Below are 20,410 nucleotides of genomic sequence, written 5' to 3'. Positions count from 1 at the left end.
CGCCTGAGAGCGGAAGTCCCGCCGGGGCGGCGGCGGCGCGACGTGCTGCCGCCCGGAAAGAGCGCCGGGGGCGGGCCCGCGCATGCGCGCGGCGCCGGGAGCACGCGGCGCCGCAGCCTAGGTTCCGCGGTGCTGCAGGCCGGGAAGGACGGAGGGGGCCGCTGCGACGAGGGTGCTCGGCCGCTTCCTGGTCGCCATGGGCCGCCGGGCGCGCGACCGCAGGCGGCAGCAGCAGCAGCGGCAGGAGCGGGGCGGCGGCGGCGGGGACCAAGCGGTGAGAGCCGGGGCGGGGTGGGGCGGGGCGGTGCGCGGCAGGGCCGCCGGGCTGACGGCGGCGGCGTGTTTCAGGGCTGGGCCGGTGGCTACCCCGAGATCGTGAAGGAGAACGAGCTGTTCGAGCGGTACTACCGGGAGCTGGGCATCGTGCCCGCCGGCGAGTGGGACGCCTTCATGGCGGCGCTGAGGGAGCCGCTGCCCGCCACGCTGCGCATCACCGGCTACCGGAGGTAGGGCCGCGGGGCGGGGCGGGCGGGGCCCGGCGCGCCGCTGCCCTGGGTCCCGGGGCGGGCCGGTGCCGGCTGGCGGGGAAAGGCGCGTCCCCAGCCGGCCGCCTGGTGCGCGTCTCTGCCCTGCAGCCACGCCAGGGAGATCCTGCACTGCCTGAGGGAGAAGTACTTCAGAGAGCTGCAGGACCTGGAGGTGGATGGCCAGAAAGTCGAAATGCCGCAGCCGCTGAGCTGGTAGGTGAGCTGGCCGTGGAGTAAGGCGCGCTGCGTGTCCCCGGTGTCGAGCCTGAGGGGTTGGGGTCTTCAACTTCTGCCCTTTCTCCGTCTTTTTTTCCCCCCAGGTATCCAGAAGAGTTAGCCTGGCACACCAACTTGAGTAGAAAAATCTTACGCAAGTCGCCACAGCTGGAAAAGTTTCATCAGTTTCTGGTTAGCGAGACAGAATGTGTAAGTTTTGGATAGATCTTACTTTCTTTTTCTTTTTTTCTTCTCTCCTGTCCTGAGCGGTGTTTTATTCAAATGCATTATGAGAAACTGAGACTGTACCTTTTCTCTCAGAAGTTGAGTAGCTCAGGAGAATCTGGATTTTATGTTGATGTTGACAGTGATTTATCCCATGGTTCCAGCATGTAACTGCAGTTACAAATTTTTATCCTAAACAAACTGCATTTTTTTTTTTTTGTTTGGGAATGTGAAAATGAGTCCCTGTAAAATAGTTGGTGTTTGAAAACAGATGTTTCAATTTGGTAAAAGTGTGTGTGCGTATGTAATGAGAGTTACCTTTAGTGATGGATGTTTCTCACTTGGTTGAAGCCAGTTTCTCATTTCTGTTGAGTGGAAACTATATCAATAGAATTAATAAAATTGGAGTAAGTATGCAATCATCAGAAATTTCAGTTGGGTAAAATACTGTGATTTTTTTGTTAAATGTTAATAAAATTTAATCCTAAGATGATAATAGTGTTTGATAAAATGCTTTATTGTTTTACTACATAGAGTTTTAAAAAATTTATTGCAAAAGTAATGCATTCTTCTGTGATATAAAAAAGTTTGGGTTTGTTGTTTTGGTTTTTTTTTTCCTTTCAAGGGAAATATCAGTCGTCAAGAGGCTGTTAGTATGATCCCACCTCTGCTGCTTAACGTTAACCCTCATCATAAGGTAACTCTGGAATATACTGCGTACTAGTTTTTTTCCTAGAAGATAGTTCAATTAAACTGTAAATTACAACAGTAGTATCAATGCTGATACACAATTGTGTTGGTATGTTTTATGCTTTCTGTACATAAACAACAGTCAACTAGTGTTCAGATCACAAATACGCTGTCAGAGGAACATCTGCTTTTTCAGCTATATAATACCCTGTAAAAAACATTTAGGTTAGTAGTTGCATAATCATATAGTTTCAAAGTCTGAATGTATTTAGTTGCATCTTAAGTTATGTATTCATGTTTCAACCTCCTTTTAAAGTAAGATGACTGCTTTTAACTACTTGCTATCCATCACGCTGTGAGCAGATGTAGTTTTCCAGATCCAAATGATAATGTTCTCTACCAGATAGTTTTTACCCCTCTATGCCTTTTGAAAAAGTTGCAAACTTCTGCTCTATAAACGTTAGGCAGAATAATTTGGGTGAGCTGAAACATGCTGTTGGTGTTGGCTAAATAGGTTGCTGACTTTAACCAAGGTGTCTGAGGAATGTCTGTGATATTTTCTAATGGCAAATTGTGGAATATGGTAGCAAGCTTCTTGTTCTAACCCTAGTGAAGTTTGCATGTTCTGTGCGTGTTTGCAGAATGAATCTGTCACATGGCCTTACTCTCTTAATCTGTTAAGTTAACGAGCTAGTTACAAGCACCTTGCTATCTCAAGCAGCTATGTTGTGCATCTTGAAATTTAAAGTTTTTCAAACTTTTAACCTATGTTTTAAAGACTTGTTTGTACATACTCGGTTTTGAATTAACATCAGTTAGCATACATAACTTCTCAGTTTGTTTTCTTCTGTTCTCACCCCAACCCAATGTATGACATGGGGCTGATGGCTATTGTACATGAGGCAAGATCTTCTCATCTCTCTTGAATGAACAATGAATTGGGTGGTATATTCAGTACTAATGTGTCACATGTACGTTTTGAGTTTTATCTGGGGTTGAACGGGTAGTGAATGCGTTCTACTTAATGTAAGACACAAGTTGTGTGAATATTTTTGTACACACCTTATGTTGCATATATTAAGCTAACTGTATGGTTTTTTGCATTGAATGTTTAACTTTGGTGACTGTATTTCAGCAAACACTTTGCAGAAATGCATGTAAGATTTCACGGATTTGCTTATAAGTGAGACCCAGAATAGGTTCTTTATCCTCTCTTGTGACAAGATAGCGAATAGCTGTTGTAACAGTTCCTTGGCTGTTGTCATGTAGGACCTTTTATGGTCTTTAGTGCCTTATTTTCTGAGCTGCTGGTTTTGACCAGAATTGCAGGTTGCTTTAGTGCTTAACTGGCATGTTCTCTGTACATGTTTGATGTCTTACATGATGATTCTTGCACAAGGATAAACTTGATGACTGTCAAACCTTTCTGTAGTTGTGTGCGGTTTTAATCTGTCCTTCGCAGTTTAGTTTTCATTCACCATTAGTTTGCTGGGCAAGTTTAGAGCATGTTTAGGCTTGCTTATTCTTCATTATCTTTTGCATTACCTACAAAGTAAGTAGCAACCGGTATCATCACAACTGTCACTTTTAACAGCAGATGTGACACAGTTATTACTGAGTGTGTTTCATGATGCATTAACACTGCTGTGTGGCAGCACCTATCACATGCTCTCTGAAGCTCTCAGTAAATGCTCTTTGCATTTCTCTGGGGTCTGAGCCAATCCATCCCCATCTTTTACCCTGTTGCGTGACTTCAGCTAACTTTTTCTGGAGCTAAAGGTCCAGAAGTTAGTCATATGTTTCTGAAAAGTTTGTAAATAGGCAAGAGGAAAGATTTTAAGCTTCCTTAAGAAAGCAGTGTTAGCTGTCAGATGGTTTGCTGTGAAAGTGACTCTTGATCACAAACCAAGTTCGTGATGAACCATGAGGGAGAACTATGCTAGAAATCAGGTGGTGGTGTCTATGCTGTTCTGTTCTGCCTGAGGGTGATTTCGAAGACTTCCAAGTGCTGCTTCCAGGATATAGCAACAAGCAGTTTATGCTACCCCAATTTTTTGCATTAAAATGAAAAGGTGTGGGGAGGGATAGCAGTCCATTTTTATAAAACCTATTTAATCAACGGTGTTGGATAGCCTCTGATTAATTTATTGATAGATAAAGAAAAGTACTACTTGCTTTTGAATGTAACTTTGCCCTTGACGTGTGTGTGTATATGTGAAGTTCCAGTTAACTTCAGTCGGAATTGCCTGTGAGCTGATACAAGGACATATCCCTGTATCTAGATTCAGATTTTTCTTTCGGATTTTTTTCAGCTGATGTATTTGTTCCCTACAAACAAAAGTCCTTTTTGTATTTTAGACCTTCAGAGATAAAGCATACAAAGAACGAAACTGTACTTTTATGTTTTTACAAATCAGTGTTCAGGATAATCCTAGTTGTGCAAGTGTATTCAAACATATTTAGTTTAAAATTTCTGAAGTAGTTAAAAAAATATGAGGTAGGAGGTGGGTTTTTTTAATTTTCTGGTGTTTGTAGATTCTAGATATGTGTGCTGCACCTGGATCTAAGACTGCACAACTCATTGAAATGTTGCACGCAGACATGAATGTTCCTTTTCCCAGTAAGTCTGGAAAAACTACCAAAAACTTCTATGACTTTGAATTTCTGCTTTTTCTTGAGGATTATTTTTAGTATCTCAGATAAGTAACTACATTTAACTACATACTGAATTTCCAGAGTGGTTGAGTGATATGAGATAGGAAGTACCCCACCTTTTCCTTACAATTTTGTGGGCTTCCTCGGCTTGAAGGAGAGACGTGAATTTATATATATGTATATAGGTGTATCTCTATATCTTCACAGTTCAGACTGTGGTAGATGTGATTAGAGCTTAATTTTTGTATATAAATCAGGTTTACTTAGTAGATGGTGGCCCGTGAGCCCTTTGTTTTAGTGGTATCCTGCAACACTGGATTAATCTGCTGTAGCCTTAAAATGGTCGTGATATTTATCTTTTTTCTTTAAGCTTCAAAATCTTTACTTTCAGTTAGATGCTTCCAGAAAATAGAAGGTATCAAGTTAGGGGGAGTGGATTCTTTCTACGTTCTACTGAAAATCTGCTGATGTACAGCGATCAGTGGCAGTGGAGGATTTTTCTGTTACAAGGGTTTTATTTTGAAAAGTTGAAAGGCCCTTGGTTGTGTTCTATTGTTACTGTATGGAAGCTAGTGCTCTTGAGACTATATTTGACACATCAGTTAAACCTAGACATACTTTATGTTATTTCACATTCATTAAGGGGTCCTCTATTCATAAGCAGTCTTGTAAGTAGAAATCTGTAGTGAAAGGTTTACGAAGCTTTGAAGATAAGGTAATAAAATATGTACAATTATTTAGCTGTTGAATAGTAAAGCATCTTCCCACTATTTTATGTTCCCAGAGGGTTTTGTAATTGCTAATGATGTCGACAACAAGCGCTGCTATTTGCTGGTTCATCAGGCTAAAAGATTAAACAGTCCGTGCATCATGGTGGTAAATCATGATGCCTCCAGTATTCCTAATCTACAAATAGATGTTGATGGAAGAAAAGAAGTCCTCTTCTATGACAGGATTTTATGTGACGTCCCTTGCAGGTATCTAGCATGTAATCTTCAATACACAGATTTTATTGCACTAAGTGCAGTGCTAGAATTTTAGTGTTGCTGAGTTACGCTTTTTGTGTTGCTTGGTTATCATTTATAGTAACTTCCAAAACAGGTGAATGCCTTAAACTGTCTCAGGTGAGGGGATACTAAATTAGAATGAACATTTTTCATTCCAAGTGGTACTTAAATTTGGTCAGCTGAAGGGCTTCAAGTTTTGAACTTACACTGGGGATACTCAAGTACAAAGATAGTGTAGAAACAAGCAGTACAGCATAGGAGAACTAGTTAATATGGGAGGGGGGCTGTTACTTATTTTCTGCTATGAATGACTTGGATATGAAATGAGTCTTACCCACAAATAATAGAAATCTGTTCAATCTGTTACAGTGGAGATGGAACCATGAGGAAAAACATTGATGTATGGAAAAAGTGGACAACACAAAACAGTTTGCAGCTCCATGGGTAAAAATGCTTGTTACACATCTGCACTTCTTCATTTCTCTCTCCTCCTTTTCCCACATCTCTAACATCTGCATGCATTCACATGTTAATATGTGACAAAGCAGAGACTTCTAAGAAGTGTTGCTTTTCTCTCAAATGAAGAGCTTGTGTGCTATTCAGAAAGTGTAGTGTTCCAGAAGCGAGTAGTGGATCTAAATTGCTTGTATTGTTATGAATATCTAACGTATGAATGTTCATTGAATTAATTTAGGCAAGGTAGCTAATAAAACAGGAAATAAATCATTTGGTTGGGATTCCTAGCATTTAGCTGGTAAAATACTGTTGGAAAATGCAGAAACTTGTAAGATTGATAGTAATATTTTAAAGTCTTTAGAATACTAGCGATCATACATAAATGGTTTTGGTTTCTTAAGACTGATTTATGTTACATGGTGGTAGATAAGTGTTTAGGCTAGTGCAGGCTCATGACACACAGATGAAAAAGTTTAGAACGTTTTGCTGTGTGTTTGTAACAAGCTGGGAATGCCATCAGTTACTGTAACTCAGCTGACCTGCGGTGACTTGTTATCGTTCGGTAACTCATAATTACAGGTTTTATTTTAGTTGTGAGTTTGCAGGTGGGGTATAAGCTGGTGGTTTGTCTCAGTGAAGCTTTTCTCAGAAGGCCAATGTTAGCTAAGCTGTATTGTCCATAATATTTGTAATAGTCAGATTGCTCCTCATTTTAACTAGATTTCTGAGAAGAAAAGTCAGGTTTTGGGGTGTTACTTGTCTAGTGTTGAGTACTTTACTATAAACTTGATGGGACACTAGAAAGAACAAATTACTGCATGCTGTGTTGAAAGTTATGCAGTGTTAACGTTTAACCTAATTGCTGTTTTAACAGGTGTAATTGTAAATGTGTCTGCAGTATAGACTGCACTAAGCTGACTTAGTTTAAAACTGACTTTAAATTGTGTACTTGTGACAGCTGTGGAACCTAGTCAGTGCTGGTTTAGTCCATGGAGAGTTGTGTGTCTGCAATATAGCTTTACCTGCAAAAACTTTGATGGTAAACCTTTCTGGTTCCTGAATGATACCTGGCTAAATCAAGAGTGTTCTGTTAGATTGCAGTTAAGAATTGCAACCCGTGGTGTTGAACAGCTGGCGGAAGGTGGGAGAATGGTATATTCTACGTGTTCGTTGAATCCCATTGAGAACGAAGCTGTGATCGCATCTCTGCTGGAGAAGAGTCAAGGTGAGAATGCGAGCTTGGATGGAGTGGAGAAATCTTTTTTTTCCTCAGCCCAAAAAAGGATACACGCATGATAGTACTAGTAATAAGCTTAGTGTGGGTAACGTGCTCCTAGTATGCAAAACTGCAGCAATTTTTTGATACCGTTAGGATTTCATTGGTGTTGATCTGGGCAGCCTTCTTGAATGGGCCTAAATCAGGTGCAAATATAAAGCCTGAAGAAGTTGGGTTAGTGGTACACAAAAGACTTCTGCAGATCAGTGGAATTCAGTCTGTGTTATCTGGCTTCTGCTAACCCATTCCACTGGTTGGAGTTCATGTCTGACATTCGTATTTCCTTTGGAAGACATGGCACGGGACATTACTGCTGTATGCTATAGGAGTAAGAAGTCCAAAGTGTACTTAAAACAGTTAGAGAAATGTTGTGCACCAGTAGGTGGGAGTCTGATACCTTTAGCATCCTTTGACCCAAATTTTGAGATGTTTGGAATTTTAATGTCGTTAAGCTTGTGGGTTTTTTTACACTTCTGACTTGCATATGAAAGCTTACTTAAGTGTCCATCACGTCAAGTAACAAGAGGTGGAAAAATTGAGCTGAGAAAGCTGCACTGCATCAGTTTGTGGTAGTTGAGTTAGTAGCCCAAATTGCTAGCCTTGAGCTGTCGAACACTGTTTTTTCTGTGTCAGTAACCTGAAGTTTGGAGACATCTTAATTGGGTTTTGCATTAAAAGTTCCCCAGACCTTGTTAAGTTGATCCTTGTACAGAGCAGGAGCAGCTGTATTGCCCCTGGAGCTGAGCTGGTTCTGGGAGTAGAATGGCCTGTTTTGTCTAATGTTTTCTTTGTGCCAGTCACTATTCTGGCCCCAAATTGTGCATGAAATTTCATTGTCTCAGAAACAGCAGTTTAGCTTAAATGCCTGCAGATAATTAGGAATTATATTTAATTTCCAAAGGACATTTTTATTTAGAGGTAGTTTCTTTGGCAGACTGAGTGAAAGAGCAGCATAGACATGTTTCCAGTACATTGTGGTATGCTTGGCTTATTGAAGGCTGTGGTACACCAGAGTTAAGTTTTAACGATGACAAGATTGGAAGGAAGTAAGGACTAGTTTGGCTAGGAGCGTGAAGCAGTGCGGATGTTCATGGAGGCCAACAATTGCAGCATCCGGGGCAAATTCAGTACTTGGAAGTAAGGATCTTGACTGGCTGTGGCATGTGAAAATACCTCAAAAAAAAAAAAAAAAAAAAAAAAAGGTATTTTGAGGCTTACTTGGAGGCTGCAGTGTGTCCCAGCAAGTGAACGTTATCCTTGGGGCTTGAACATACGTGTAACTAAAGAAGGGTGAGGTAGTGCAGTAGTCTGCAAGGGGCATTGGACATCAAGGATTTGCTCAGGTTAGTCCAGTTTTGTTGGTTCTTCGGTGTTAACTTGGTTCCTCTCACTGTGTTACACTGCTACTTGTGGAGCAGGTCAGAGACTGGTTTCCCCTTAGGGCTGAAAGAGTAAGGAAAAGGCACTTTTGTACCATGTTTCTCTACAGGGAATTGTAGTACTTCTGGTGGACTGTTTAGTGCCTGATCAGTGTGGTGTAGTCCTGAGGCGTCAGTTGAAGTCGCTGTAGGTAGGCAAGAATATTCGAAGGACAGATGCAGACATCAAGTTTAATCAGATTTGAAATATCATTTTGGAATTTGTCCATGAATTCATGTATCACTTTCTCATTTATTTAAAAGACTTGCTTAAACTGTCACTTAAGAGTAAATGGTTAGTCATGTAGAACAGGCTGATAAATTCTGTGCGACAGGAAGGAAAGCCTACCTAACTTAAATAAGTAAGTATTCACAAAAAAGAAATTTAAAGGGTATTCTTTGCTAGAGAGATCACCTATTTAAACAGTATATTTTTATATTATTCTTTCTGGACTTCAGGAACCTTAAAGGTTTTATTCTGTAGATTAAGCTAAACTCTGTTGATGTTTCTTACAGCAATCTGACATTTTGGGTACATAGCCTTTTGTTCTGTTAGGTTGATAGTACTTACCTTATGGTTAAACATTTTGGAATTTTTCTTTTCATTCAAAAAATAACAATTTTTTTTTTCCTCTCACACTGGAATATATTAAGACTAAGTCCATAAAATGAGAATGTATCAAGCATTTTAAAAGACTTTGTCATCCTGGAAGAGTATTTCTCTGAAAAATACTTAACCAGTGTAGTAAATCCAAATGCTAAGTGAGAATAAAATCTTATGTGACTGCATCCTGGAACATTAATGTTTAATGATACAAGTTGTAGAGCATTATTCTCTGCAGCCGCTACAGAAAGTATCTAACCATTATATTTCGTTTAATTTAGAGGTGAACAGTTAATTTGTTATGAACAGTTCTTACCGTCTTTCTTGTTAGTTTACAGTAAATTATACAGTAATTGTATAATATTTTGTTCCTTGACATTTTTAAAAAGCAGTGTGGTCTTAAAACTTGAAGAAAAACTATTTTTGTAGAAGTTAATTAGGAACATGACTCTCAAATTCTGTTTTCAAAAATATTTATATTCTTGGAATTTCAGGTGCCTTAGAACTTGCTGATGTCTCTTCTGAGTTACCAGGCTTGAAGAGGATGCCAGGAATTACAAAATGGAAGGTACTTAACCTGATATTTCTGTGAAGTTCTTGGTCTGTGGTAGAACATTACATTAGGGAAATTTTGCAGAATAGCATTTCAAAACATTAGATTAAGCTGAAGTGATGATAGTGATTTGCTGTTTAGAGTTTTAGACGGTATGGCATTGTAGAGGAAAGGGCTAAAGATCTTTCTGGTGGTAAGTTCTTGTCTCTTCATCTGCTGTCCTCATTTTCCTCCAGCTTTCTTTGCTCTGTCTCTCATGCTTTCTTAATTCCCTTTTCTACTGTGTGCATGTGGCCTGTAGATGGCAACATAATTTCAGCCACTTTTGAAAGTTATCCCTCCTCCACTGTCCTTTACAGTCTGTGAGTGTTAGATACTATAGTTCTTTAGCTGGTTCAGTTAAATTATTTGGAAGTAAAAGCTGTTAAACCCTTCCTGGAAATAAGCTGTAAAACTTGCAGGGATGTGAGTAATTCTAGAATATTAATAGTCATGTATTTTGTTCCAAATCTTATGTGATTCCAAGTCTGGAAACAGACTAGTAGGGAGCAGCAAAAAAAAATCCCAAAGCTGTTTCAGTATCCTGTTATGGGTATAATCAAGAAAGGGTAGAAAGCCATCCTGGTAGTAAGGAAAGAAGCTCTGATTAAATTTTAATTATGAGCATGTGCCTTTGCAACGCCGTTGGTTGTTCTGTCTTCTCTCACCATTTCACTAGTCTCTTGAAATGGTGGTCTGCAGGTTTATGCCTGTGTATAAGCTAATGAACAAGACGCATGGAATAAACATTTGCTTATGTTCTGCCATTGGAAATCCAGCTTAGAAACTAGCTGATTTCTTTCTTCTTACAGTTCCAAAAGTATAAATGGTATGCTTGTACCTGAAGTATAAATGTAAAATGCATAACTGTGGCTCTATGATCTCAATCTTACTTTTTTTTAACTGTATAAAGCTACTATATATATATGAAGATCAGTAAGTCTGTTATATTCCCTGTAACATTTATTTCTGTGTTTGCAGTTGAAATATAAATCTCCCTAATAGGTATTTTTAAAAGTAGGCTAATAAAATCTCTTAAAAGTTTGCCAGACGTTCTTCAGCCCTTATTCGCTGCTACTGTATTTTTTAAAGCCTCATTGTCTAGCTCATCAGTGAATATATTTGCTTGCTTTGGTGCTGATTTTACTTGGTGTCATCTTCTGTTTCCTTGTGAAACGTTTGTTCAGTGGGAGCTCTGCAACTTAGTGATTACATTGAATATTCCTGAGCCTCAGTTGACTGTAGATCTCTGGAAACAGCAAAATAAAAATAAGGTTTTGTTCAAGGGGATGCATAGGTGCTTGGAAATAGCGTTCAGTACTCTCTCCTTAAGCTAGACGACGAGTGAACTTCAATGAATTATTTCAGAGTCTTGAAGGAAGAAATCTTTTTACCTCCAGATCTGGTAATCTACTTCTGCAACACTCTTAGTCTTAATTCTGCCCTAACAAGAGGCTAGTGAAATGTGCAGTAGAGAAGAGTTCGACACGTTTCTTTGATGCTTTGTCATTCTACCAGTTACATTGTGTGGTTAGGCTGGTAAACCAAAACTGAACAGAGCAGTACTGTTAGGCAGTTACTCTAGTACATCCAAAATAGTTCCAGAGTTGTTTGTGCTTCCAGTTATTTATCAGTCCCATTGTTTGTTTCTCTCAAGCTGAACTCATGACTTCCAAAGAAGAGCAGTTCAGAACCACAGTCTGTCTTGCCTCCATCTAGCAGCATGACGTAGCATATTTGGACTTGAAATACTAATTCTAGAAGTACAGTCATTTCCATTTTAGGAATATGCAAAGGCACAATATTTTAAGTGTGATCTGATCAGTGACTGATAAATGCCAGACTTCATGATGCTGAAATCTGGGTTCTAACATTCTCAGTCAAATTGTAATCTAGATAAACGTTCTGTTTCAGTTTTCAGTAGAACACTTAATTAAACCTTCAAGTCAATCACAGCAAGATCTATGAAAGCATTTCATCGAACGTGCCGGTCCTGAAGTCACCATTGCTGTGGTTTATCTATTTTGTTGACTTAACCACAAAAACAGGACTTCATTTCAGTCATTAATATTATGCATTTGTCCCATGCATCTGTGGATGTGACCTTTCTTACAGTGCTGGTGGCCAGTATAGAATGAGGCATCTAGAGCTCTGAAGTCAAATTTTCCCGGTTTGGTGGTTTGTTTGGTTGGTTTTTTTCCTTTGGTATTCTTGCTTAAAGAGCATTCAAAATGCCTTGCTGCAAGAGTTGGGGCTCTAACCTGCTTGTATCTTAAGAGTTCATCAAAAGCTTTGACTCTTAGAGTGATGTGATGTTATGTCCACACAGTATCTTAGAGTGGATTTATATATTGTTCTGAGTCCTGGATAAAGATACTTACACTAGAAAATTCATGGGGACGTGATTCCTCAGTAACTTTCCTTGAAAGCATCTCTATGTGTGACCTGTGTATGCCTATATCATGGCGCTCTGTGCTTACCAAGCTGTTGTGTTGCACTCTTGCACCTTATGTAATGAAATTTGGATTCCTCATTTCTAGTCTCTATTAGACTGCAGTAGCCCTTTTCCTTTGTATACTGCTTCGAAGCTGCCTACAGCAGGATGCTTCACAGCCAGTCCAATGGAGAAAAAATAGTGTATCCTAAATCTTATGGCTTACTAATCTTCTTATATATTCCACCGCTGTCCTTCCTTTGGATTTTGGTGTTCTGTATGTTCTAGCAGGTTACCAGAGATCACTGCAGTTGATCTTTACTTGACTGCACACTTTTTGAAGCATACAAAGTGGAGCAAAGAGGTACAGCTGGCAAGAATCTCATAAGTGTCCCTATACAATGCACAAAGGAACCATACACTTCAAAGAACTTAACTTACTATACCAGAAAATAACTTCTCTTTTTGGCATCTGAACCTTGGTTTGAACTTATTTAAATTAAAACTTGTAAAATAGTGACCTGTATTCTTCACACTATTTATATTTATTCCTATGAAGGTAATGCTGAAAGATGGACAGTGGTTTGAAGAGTGGAAAGATGTGCCTTCAAATAGACAAACACAAATACGTCCCACTATGTTTCCAATAAAAGATGAAGAGAAGCTAAAGGCAATGAATCTAGAGCGCTGGTAAGTTTTGCCAGAGTAGATTTTATGAAGCTTTGATTATCACCTCGTATGGTGGTGGGCAAATTATAATTAGGTTAGGTTAAGAACGTGTGGCAGTACAGACCTGTGCTTGTGTAGGTCTGAATATTTTGATTGCTTCATATGTAATGGCGGTACGCAATATTTAAGTTCCAGTGAAGTGAGAGAAATTACTGAAAGTTGCTTACAAGGAATAAGTACTGACAGGTAGGTCAAATTCTTTGACCAATAGAGATACATAGCCAAAATTACTGAAAAACTATGTAAAGCTTTAACATTCTAGCAGTGTGACTTATTTGCTATGAAAGACTTCCCACAGCTATTCTAAAAATAATGTTTAGAAATGAGTCTTAAAGCTCAGATGTGAATGGTTAAGTGAATGCATTGCACTGATGCAAGTTATTTTGCCAGAATGCTCTATTTTAGATCCTTTTTTTAGCTTGATAAATCTGCACAATCCTACTAGGAATACTTAGTTTACCCTCCAAGTAAATGTAAATGTTACACTTTTAGTACTTTGTGAGAGCCTGAGTGCTGGTGATGAATATACTGCAACATTTTTATTTTCTTTTTTTCCCCCTAGTCTTAGGATATTGCCACATCACCAGAACACAGGAGGTTTCTTTGTGGCTGTGTTAGTGAAAAAGTCTCCAATGCCATGGAATAAACGCCAGCCTAAGGTAACATCTTTTAGAAGAGCTAAAATGTTAACTTTTAATAACATTTTTTTTGAAAGCTTACAGAATTGAAAACATCCTGTAACTTTCTGCCCTTTGGTTATAGTTCAGTGTGTCAATTAAAAGTAAATTCCTAAATCCCTTAAGAACTTTAAAAGAAAGTCTCCTTTTAAAATAGAAGAAAAAAAAAAAAGAGGGGGGATTTTAAAATCATAGTAAAATAGCAAGATAAAACTTGAAGTTAAAGTTCAGGCTTTGAAAGACTTACAGAAGCAGATTAGATTGGGTAGCTAAAGCTGTCAGTTCCTTGAGCTGTGTGTGGTCCCTCTGCTGAAGGCTTTTTTCTGCTGTGTTGTAAGCTAATTCTGATTTCAGTTTATCTTACTCTGGTTGCTCAGGAGTGATTCACTAGCAGATTAGTCTAGCAGATCAGCAGCAGTGGGAATGGATATAAAACTGTTAGGAGCAGTAGCAGCTTCAGCCATTTGACTTTAATCCATTTGTTGTCAATTGTCTTAAAATCCTGTCGACACGATTTTAAATTGACAGGATTTGTTTGATCTCTTAAGATTGTCTTTTTGAGAGAAACTTCCTGTGTGAATCCGTTTTAGCTGCTACTATTTGATTTGCTTCATTAGAACACCTTATGAGTAACATGTATGTGGCAAGAAGGAATAAGCATTTATTCAGAAGCAAGTGTCATCCAAATAGCTTCTGCTGTTCTAAGTTTAATGTTGTAGCACTCGTACAGAAAGTGTGCAGCAGCTGAATGTGTGTGTCACTGAGTTCTAGGAGGAAAACAACAGATCGTGATTTAAAATAGTCTTCTCTGTGAGTGCTAGGACGTGATTTTGTGAATGGTACAAAAATAACTTTCTTGGACAGTTCGTAAGAAATTGTTCAGATCAGTACTAGAGGTAAATGCAATTTACAATGGTATCTTGACTTAGTAATGAGATTTGCTCCCTAAATGGGTATGTTTAAGCACTGACATACAAATTGATAAGAATTAAGCACATGCAAAGAGAGAACACAGACAAATTAGATACTACTTTAGCTTTATTGAAAATACTATAATCTGAAATAGGTTCACCAGAAATTACTGCAACAAACAGGAGATACTGAAGTAACAGCAGCGAATTCAGATAATGGTTCTGAATGTATTACTGAAGAGCCAACACTTGCTGAAGATGAAGAGTCTAAGAAAATGCAAGAATTGCAGAATTCAGACACTGAACAAAGCAAAAAGGAAGGAGTGTGTGGGTAAGAGAACCAAGCCTATGAATTTGTCCTGTAACAGCTTTGTAGTTGCTTCTACAGAATTCTTCAGTTACTGGACTCATTTAGAAGTTGTTCAAGAAAAATTAACGATTTTGCTCAGTCGTCCTACGTTTCCACATTTTCTATCTTGTGTTTCAGCAGGTTAGGAAAATAACCACTTTTCTTATTAGCATTTGCAAAGTCTGTTAGTCCTTTATCCTCTGTTGAAGAAAAAAGTACTTCCGGAAGTTAATTTATGGAAGAGCTTTACTGTCTTCACAATTACTCCCTCAGAAATCTCTCTTTATTTGTTTTTGTGGTTTCTGTTTTCAAGCATTGCTTTCACTTCCTCATTGTAAGAAGTTAAATTGTGGGTAGTGTTGTCTTAGTGAAGCACAGAAAAATGTCAGTATTCTGTTTGGCATACTGTCATTACCATAAGGCAAGCGTTGACTAAATGAACTGAATATACTGATTTCAAACCAAGCACTCTTACTAAAATTGACAATGTAATGATACTTTCTTTTTAGACCACCACCATCTAAAAAAATGAAGTTGTTTGGTTTTAAAGAAGACCCTTTTGTGTTTCTCCCTGAAGATGATCCATTGTTCCTTCCTATCCAGTAAGAAAAAAATGTTTCTCTTTTGGCAGTAAGATTCCTAGTATTTTAGGAATATTAGTAGTTCAGTTCATTATGAAAGGTGGGTCTGGTTGGCCATATGTAAAAATTTTTCCCTAACTTTGCAGCAGGTGTCCCTCTCCCCAATAATTAAACTCTTCTTAAATGAAAAGAATCAATGATAGTTTGCACTGGAAGTTTGAAAGTGTATCTTGGTGTCTATGACAGCTTGTCTTTTCTGATGTCACGCATCTTAGAAAGTCTGATCTTTTGTGTTTGGGAGCCCAAAGTGTTTGCAGAGATAGCTTAAGGAAGTGGGTCAACCCCCTGCATTTTGAGTATGTAATTTCATTGTTCAGTTAATCAAAACCAGTATTATGGCCACAGGAAGTTTTATGCATTGGACCCATCGTTTCCCAAGATGAATTTACTAACTCGAACTCAAGAAGGAAAGAAAAGACAGCTGTACATGGTTTCTAAGGAGCTAAGGAATGTGCTTCTGAACAACAGTGAGAAGATGAAGGTATGGTTCATCTCTTCGGTTTTTTGCAACAGAGATCGTAAGCATCACTGGATGTCTCCTTGAACTTTATTACTCAGTTTATTGTTTATATAGAGGATTATAGCAAGCTGATAGGCCTTTTTTGTTTTCAGTTAGAATAAACATTTTCCTCTCTGTCCCTCTGTTAAAGAAATGAAGTTAAAATAAGTATGGTTTTTGGCACATAGAAGGGAACTTAAAAGTAGAGGAAGGGAAAATGTAACTGCTGTGTGTGTACGAGGATTTTCATCCTATTTTCAGGTGCCTTCACAAGTTTACATTGACACTGTTGTATTTATGAGCCCCTTAATTATGAGAGTATTAAGAATTTTAAATACCAAAAATAACAGATAACCTCAGCTGAATTATTAGCTGGCTGTGTTATGTGGGGACATTGTTTCAAAGTGATTTCAACAACTGATCATTCTGAAAAGTTGTTAGGCTGAATGATAATGGTGTAAGAAGTAGTTTTTGTGAGTTTGAAAAAAAATTTTTTTTATATGAATCCCCATGGAAAATGCCTTGCAAACACTAAAGATTTGTCTTAAAAGTCATTGAATAATTTAAGTTAGAATTAGATCATCTATTCTAGCTTCCTTCCTGCCCCAAGCAGGTCTGACTTCAAAGCTAGGTCAGATACAGTTCCGGGTCTCATCCAGTCAAATCTTGAAAATCTCCAAGGATATTAATTACATCTTTGCAACATATCTTTTGAGATGGATAAATAATTATCCTTTTATCCCACATGCAGGAAATGGCTACATAAATTGACAAAATTTTAAGAAACTGGTGCATTATATTAGGTAGTGAGACTTTGGGTACTACAAAGGATATAGTGTCCTAGTATTAAGCGCTTTTTCATTTTTGAAATTGCATCCTTGATTGACTTTCCTGGAATCACCCAGAAAACTCTTACTCAAACTAAAATTAAAATTTGATCTTTGTAGTTAATTGCCCTCATTTTAAGACAGTAGCTTCCTCACTGTGTTCAGTTTTCAATATGGAAAGGAGTAAAAAGCATTTCCATTGAAAGAGAGCTATGTTTTGATAATGGGGATTCTTTTTTCTCTTGAATGAATTTTCACATGAATTTAATTCAGTGTTCAGTGCAAATGTTATGGCAGAATTATCCTTTCTTCCTCCATTTAGTCAAACACTTGAGAAAAAAACAAAGTTCAGAGTGGTAATTTAGAATTTATACTCTTTAATGATGCTTATTGGCTTTGCCTTTTGCAGGTTATTAACACAGGGATAAAAGTCTGGTCTCGCAACAGTGATGGTGAACAGTTCGGATGCGCATTCAGATTAGCACAAGAGGTAACTACTTAGAATTGTATTTTCAAAGGAGATACTTTGGTTTTCTTAGAGCCTATGGCACAGCTGCCATTAACTTTGTCAAATTAACGGCAATTTTCATTTTCGGTATGGATTAAAATGTGAAAATTGTTTTCTGGTATTAACTAAAAGACATACCATTTTTAACATTTTCCCGTCAGAAAGTAGAGATTGTATTTTGAAATAATTGTATTTATTTATTAAACAGGGAATTTATACTCTATACCCATTCATTCATGCAAGGATTATAAATGTCTGCATAGAAGATGTTAAAATCCTGCTAACCCAGGAAAATCCATTCTTAAGTAAATTTAGCAGTGAAACGCAGAAGAAAGTCAAAGACATGGGTAAGCCTTCTAATTTGTGATATGATAAAATTATTATTATACAGTACACAGAAGACTATGAAAATCCTGTCACATAAACGGTGCTAAAAATTTTGACTAAATTTATCTTAAATATGTTTGTTAATTAGGTAAGTAAGCGTTACTGAAACCCACTGTGCTACGAGAAACTGTAGTCCTTTCTGATCACAGCCTTTAAGGTTTATGAATTCCAGCAAACAGAAGAGTTGCCAAACCTGTGACTTCTGTGAAGCAGTGCTGTGATGCAGCATTTAAAGTATCTGATTAACAAAGATTTTATATATGCTAATGATGGTTATGCCTGTTAGTGCTCCAGCTGAAATTGTTTGTCATTTGAAATTGTCATCTGCAGTTGTTTTTCATTATTTGATGTAGCAAATACAGTTACTCAGATTTTATTTTCTTAAATATGGGGAGCAATGTCTACTTACATTAAATTTTATTTCCTCTATGCTGGATGCTTGAAGAAATGTAGAGTGGCTTGAAAGGACTGAAGTCCTTTTGTTTATGTTGTTTTATTTCCAAGTGATCACTGGTCCTTGTACTTCAGTGTTTGATGAGACAAAATTGAAGAAAAGATTTGGGCTGGCATACTCTTATGTTCATTTTATTTAAGTAAAAGTTCTTTGCTAGATTCACTGATTAGATTAATCCATCATGTGGTTTTGCAATTAGATTTTTTTGTTTGGGGTTTGGGAGGGGACAGGCTTGGCAGTTGCTCTTGTAACTATATAAATGTTTTGGTTTGGAGGAAAAAAAAAAAAAACAACAGTAAAGCCTGATACTGTCTGTAGTTTAACTATCCTGATGTAGATAACTGCAAGTCAGCCCATGCTGTGTGGCTGTCTAAAAACCTTGTTTTCATGAACATTTTTAAATTACAGTCATTTTAACATTGTGCCAAATAACACATCTGTTTTGTTTTTGTTCTCCCCACCCCCCTTCCCTATAGCAATGGGAAGTATAGTTCTGAAGTATGACCCAGACCCTGAGTAAGTAGATGTGTTGCTTTCCATTTACAGAGTTCTAAAACTTGGGCAAGAATTTATTTTCACTCAGCAAAAACAGAAGTGGAAGCACAGAGATACAGTGAGGTCAACAGTGAAGCCAGACAGGATACAAAGAATATAGCAGGGAAAGAAGCTGTCTTGCCTGTGTATTCCTAAAACGATTGTAGGATTTAGCTTTGTAAAGGAGAGCCAGTAGTTCTGCCAGAGGTCCACAGGATCACTGCATGTGATTTATTTGTTTGTTTCCCTGTGAAGTCCAGGATTTGGAATAGAAAAAGTTAAACTTTTTCATTGTTCATTTTTGTTGACAAAGTAGTATTAGAAGCTCTTTAGAACTTTTTAAATGCAAACTTTCATCTTGCTGTTGCTTACATTAGTTTTGAAACCAAAGCCAGAAAATTTTCCCTGTTGCAGAAATTTAGTAGCACTGAGCTTTATTTTTTCTTGCTTGCTTGGTTGTAGACAAGCAGGTACCTGTTTAGATATTGAAGTTATATCTATATACTTGCATCTTCTACCAATAGTTATAAAACGCATTCACTGTTAAAGATTGTGCACTTATTTATAGCATATGGCTATAAAATTAAGTTTTGAAGATTAACTTTCTCATAGTTGACGAAACACAACTGCTTTTTTGTAGGAAACCTGATGATCTTCAGTGTCCTATAGTGCTGTGTGGTTGGCAAGGAAAGACATCACTCCGTGCCTTCGTGCCCAAGAATGAGAGACTTCATTACCTGAGGATGATGGGAGTTGAAGTGTTTAAAGCAAAGAGGAAAGAGGAGGAATTGGAAAATAAAACGGAGGAAGAAGTTCAACATAGGTTGGCACAAACAGAGGAAGGAATGGATGTGGAAGATAAAGAACATGATTTAGTCACAAAAATGGAAGCAGAAATAGGTGAGGAATCTTCCCACAGTCCTGTAGAAAGCAGTGCTATGGAAGTAGAAAATAAAATAGAGAATTTAGATCAATCTAGTAAAAATACCAACAATTATGTAAGCCAGGACAGCAAAGACACTGTTACGAGTAATGTGAAAGATTAGGTTTCTTTCTCCATTACTTGGCAGCTTCCATGGGCTTACATCCAGACTTCTGCTTTTAGCATGGAAGTGTATTTTAAAATTTCTGTTGGAATGGGAGGTTCCTCTTTTAAAGTTTTGCCTATTTTATTTTTTAAATGAAAACTATAAAGAGATTGCTCTTCAAGCGTGTCGTCTTTTTATCATTTTAAGCTCCATATTACTGGTGGGTTTCTGTGTCCGTTGCTGGCAATGGACCATGCACCAGTAAAATGTAAAGCCCGTATTTGAAATGGAATGAGGGTTTGTACAAATGAACCGCCTGTGTAACTGGGCAAGGATTGTGTCAGAAGAAAAAACTGGGGTTTCATTTAAAGCACATAAGTTCTAGAAAAACATCTTTTCCTCTTTCAGATTGCTTACCCCCACCCATCACCCAATCCGATCACTACTTACGCAGGTTCTTTAATGGATAAAGGAATCAGTGTGAATGTGCATACAAATGTATATATAGGATATCTAACTAACAGCCTGGTTAACATTTATTCAAAATAAAACTCTGCACAGCATCCTGGAAAAAAAATACAGAATGCATTTTGCCAGAGACTGATGCCTGAGGTTCCTTTTCAGAATGATAAATTGCTTCACAGGCGCAGCTGGTGAATGCCATTAAGTACATTATCAGGTATGCTGAGTGTACCTCAAACTCGTATCTTGAAATGTGCCTGTTTAAGAGTCTGTGACTGTCCCTCAAATCTGTTGCGGTCATCTG

At 38.1% G+C, this 20,410-nt stretch overlaps 1 protein-coding gene across 1 annotated transcript; it reads left to right on the top strand.

The window, feature by feature from the left end:
- Positions 1 to 78: 78 nt before the first annotated feature.
- On the top strand, positions 79 to 19,825 carry NSUN2 (NOP2/Sun RNA methyltransferase 2). The gene is made up of 19 exons (XM_056332161.1): positions 79 to 274; positions 349 to 506; positions 636 to 740; positions 848 to 953; positions 1,594 to 1,665; positions 4,194 to 4,278; positions 5,098 to 5,290; positions 5,690 to 5,764; positions 6,871 to 7,001; positions 9,569 to 9,642; positions 12,660 to 12,790; positions 13,392 to 13,488; positions 14,573 to 14,748; positions 15,276 to 15,368; positions 15,753 to 15,888; positions 17,143 to 17,223; positions 17,450 to 17,588; positions 18,559 to 18,598; positions 19,257 to 19,825. Exons 1-19 carry the CDS (start codon positions 197 to 199, stop codon positions 19,660 to 19,662), a joined length of 2,376 nt encoding a protein of 791 aa, XP_056188136.1. The 5' UTR covers positions 79 to 196; the 3' UTR covers positions 19,663 to 19,825.
- The last annotated feature ends 585 nt before the right edge of the window (positions 19,826 to 20,410 follow it).

Source organism: Falco biarmicus, chromosome 3 (genome assembly GCF_023638135.1).
Source record: "Falco biarmicus isolate bFalBia1 chromosome 3, bFalBia1.pri, whole genome shotgun sequence".
Taxonomy (NCBI): Eukaryota; Metazoa; Chordata; class Aves; order Falconiformes; family Falconidae; genus Falco; species Falco biarmicus.
This window is presented reverse-complemented; position numbering and strand designations above follow the sequence as displayed.

Bases quoted from the DNA above. Each gene is read 5' to 3' on its own strand.
- NSUN2 (XM_056332161.1), top strand. From the start codon at position 197: ATGGGCCGCCGGGCGCGCGACCGCAGGCGGCAGCAGCAGCAGCGGCAG. The intron at 12,791-13,391 runs GTAAGTTTTGCC...TTTTCCCCCTAG, and splicing joins GCAATGAATCTAGAGCGCTG to TCTTAGGATATTGCCACATC. The intron at 17,589-18,558 runs GTAAGCCTTCTA...CCTTCCCTATAG, and splicing joins GAAGAAAGTCAAAGACATGG to CAATGGGAAGTATAGTTCTG.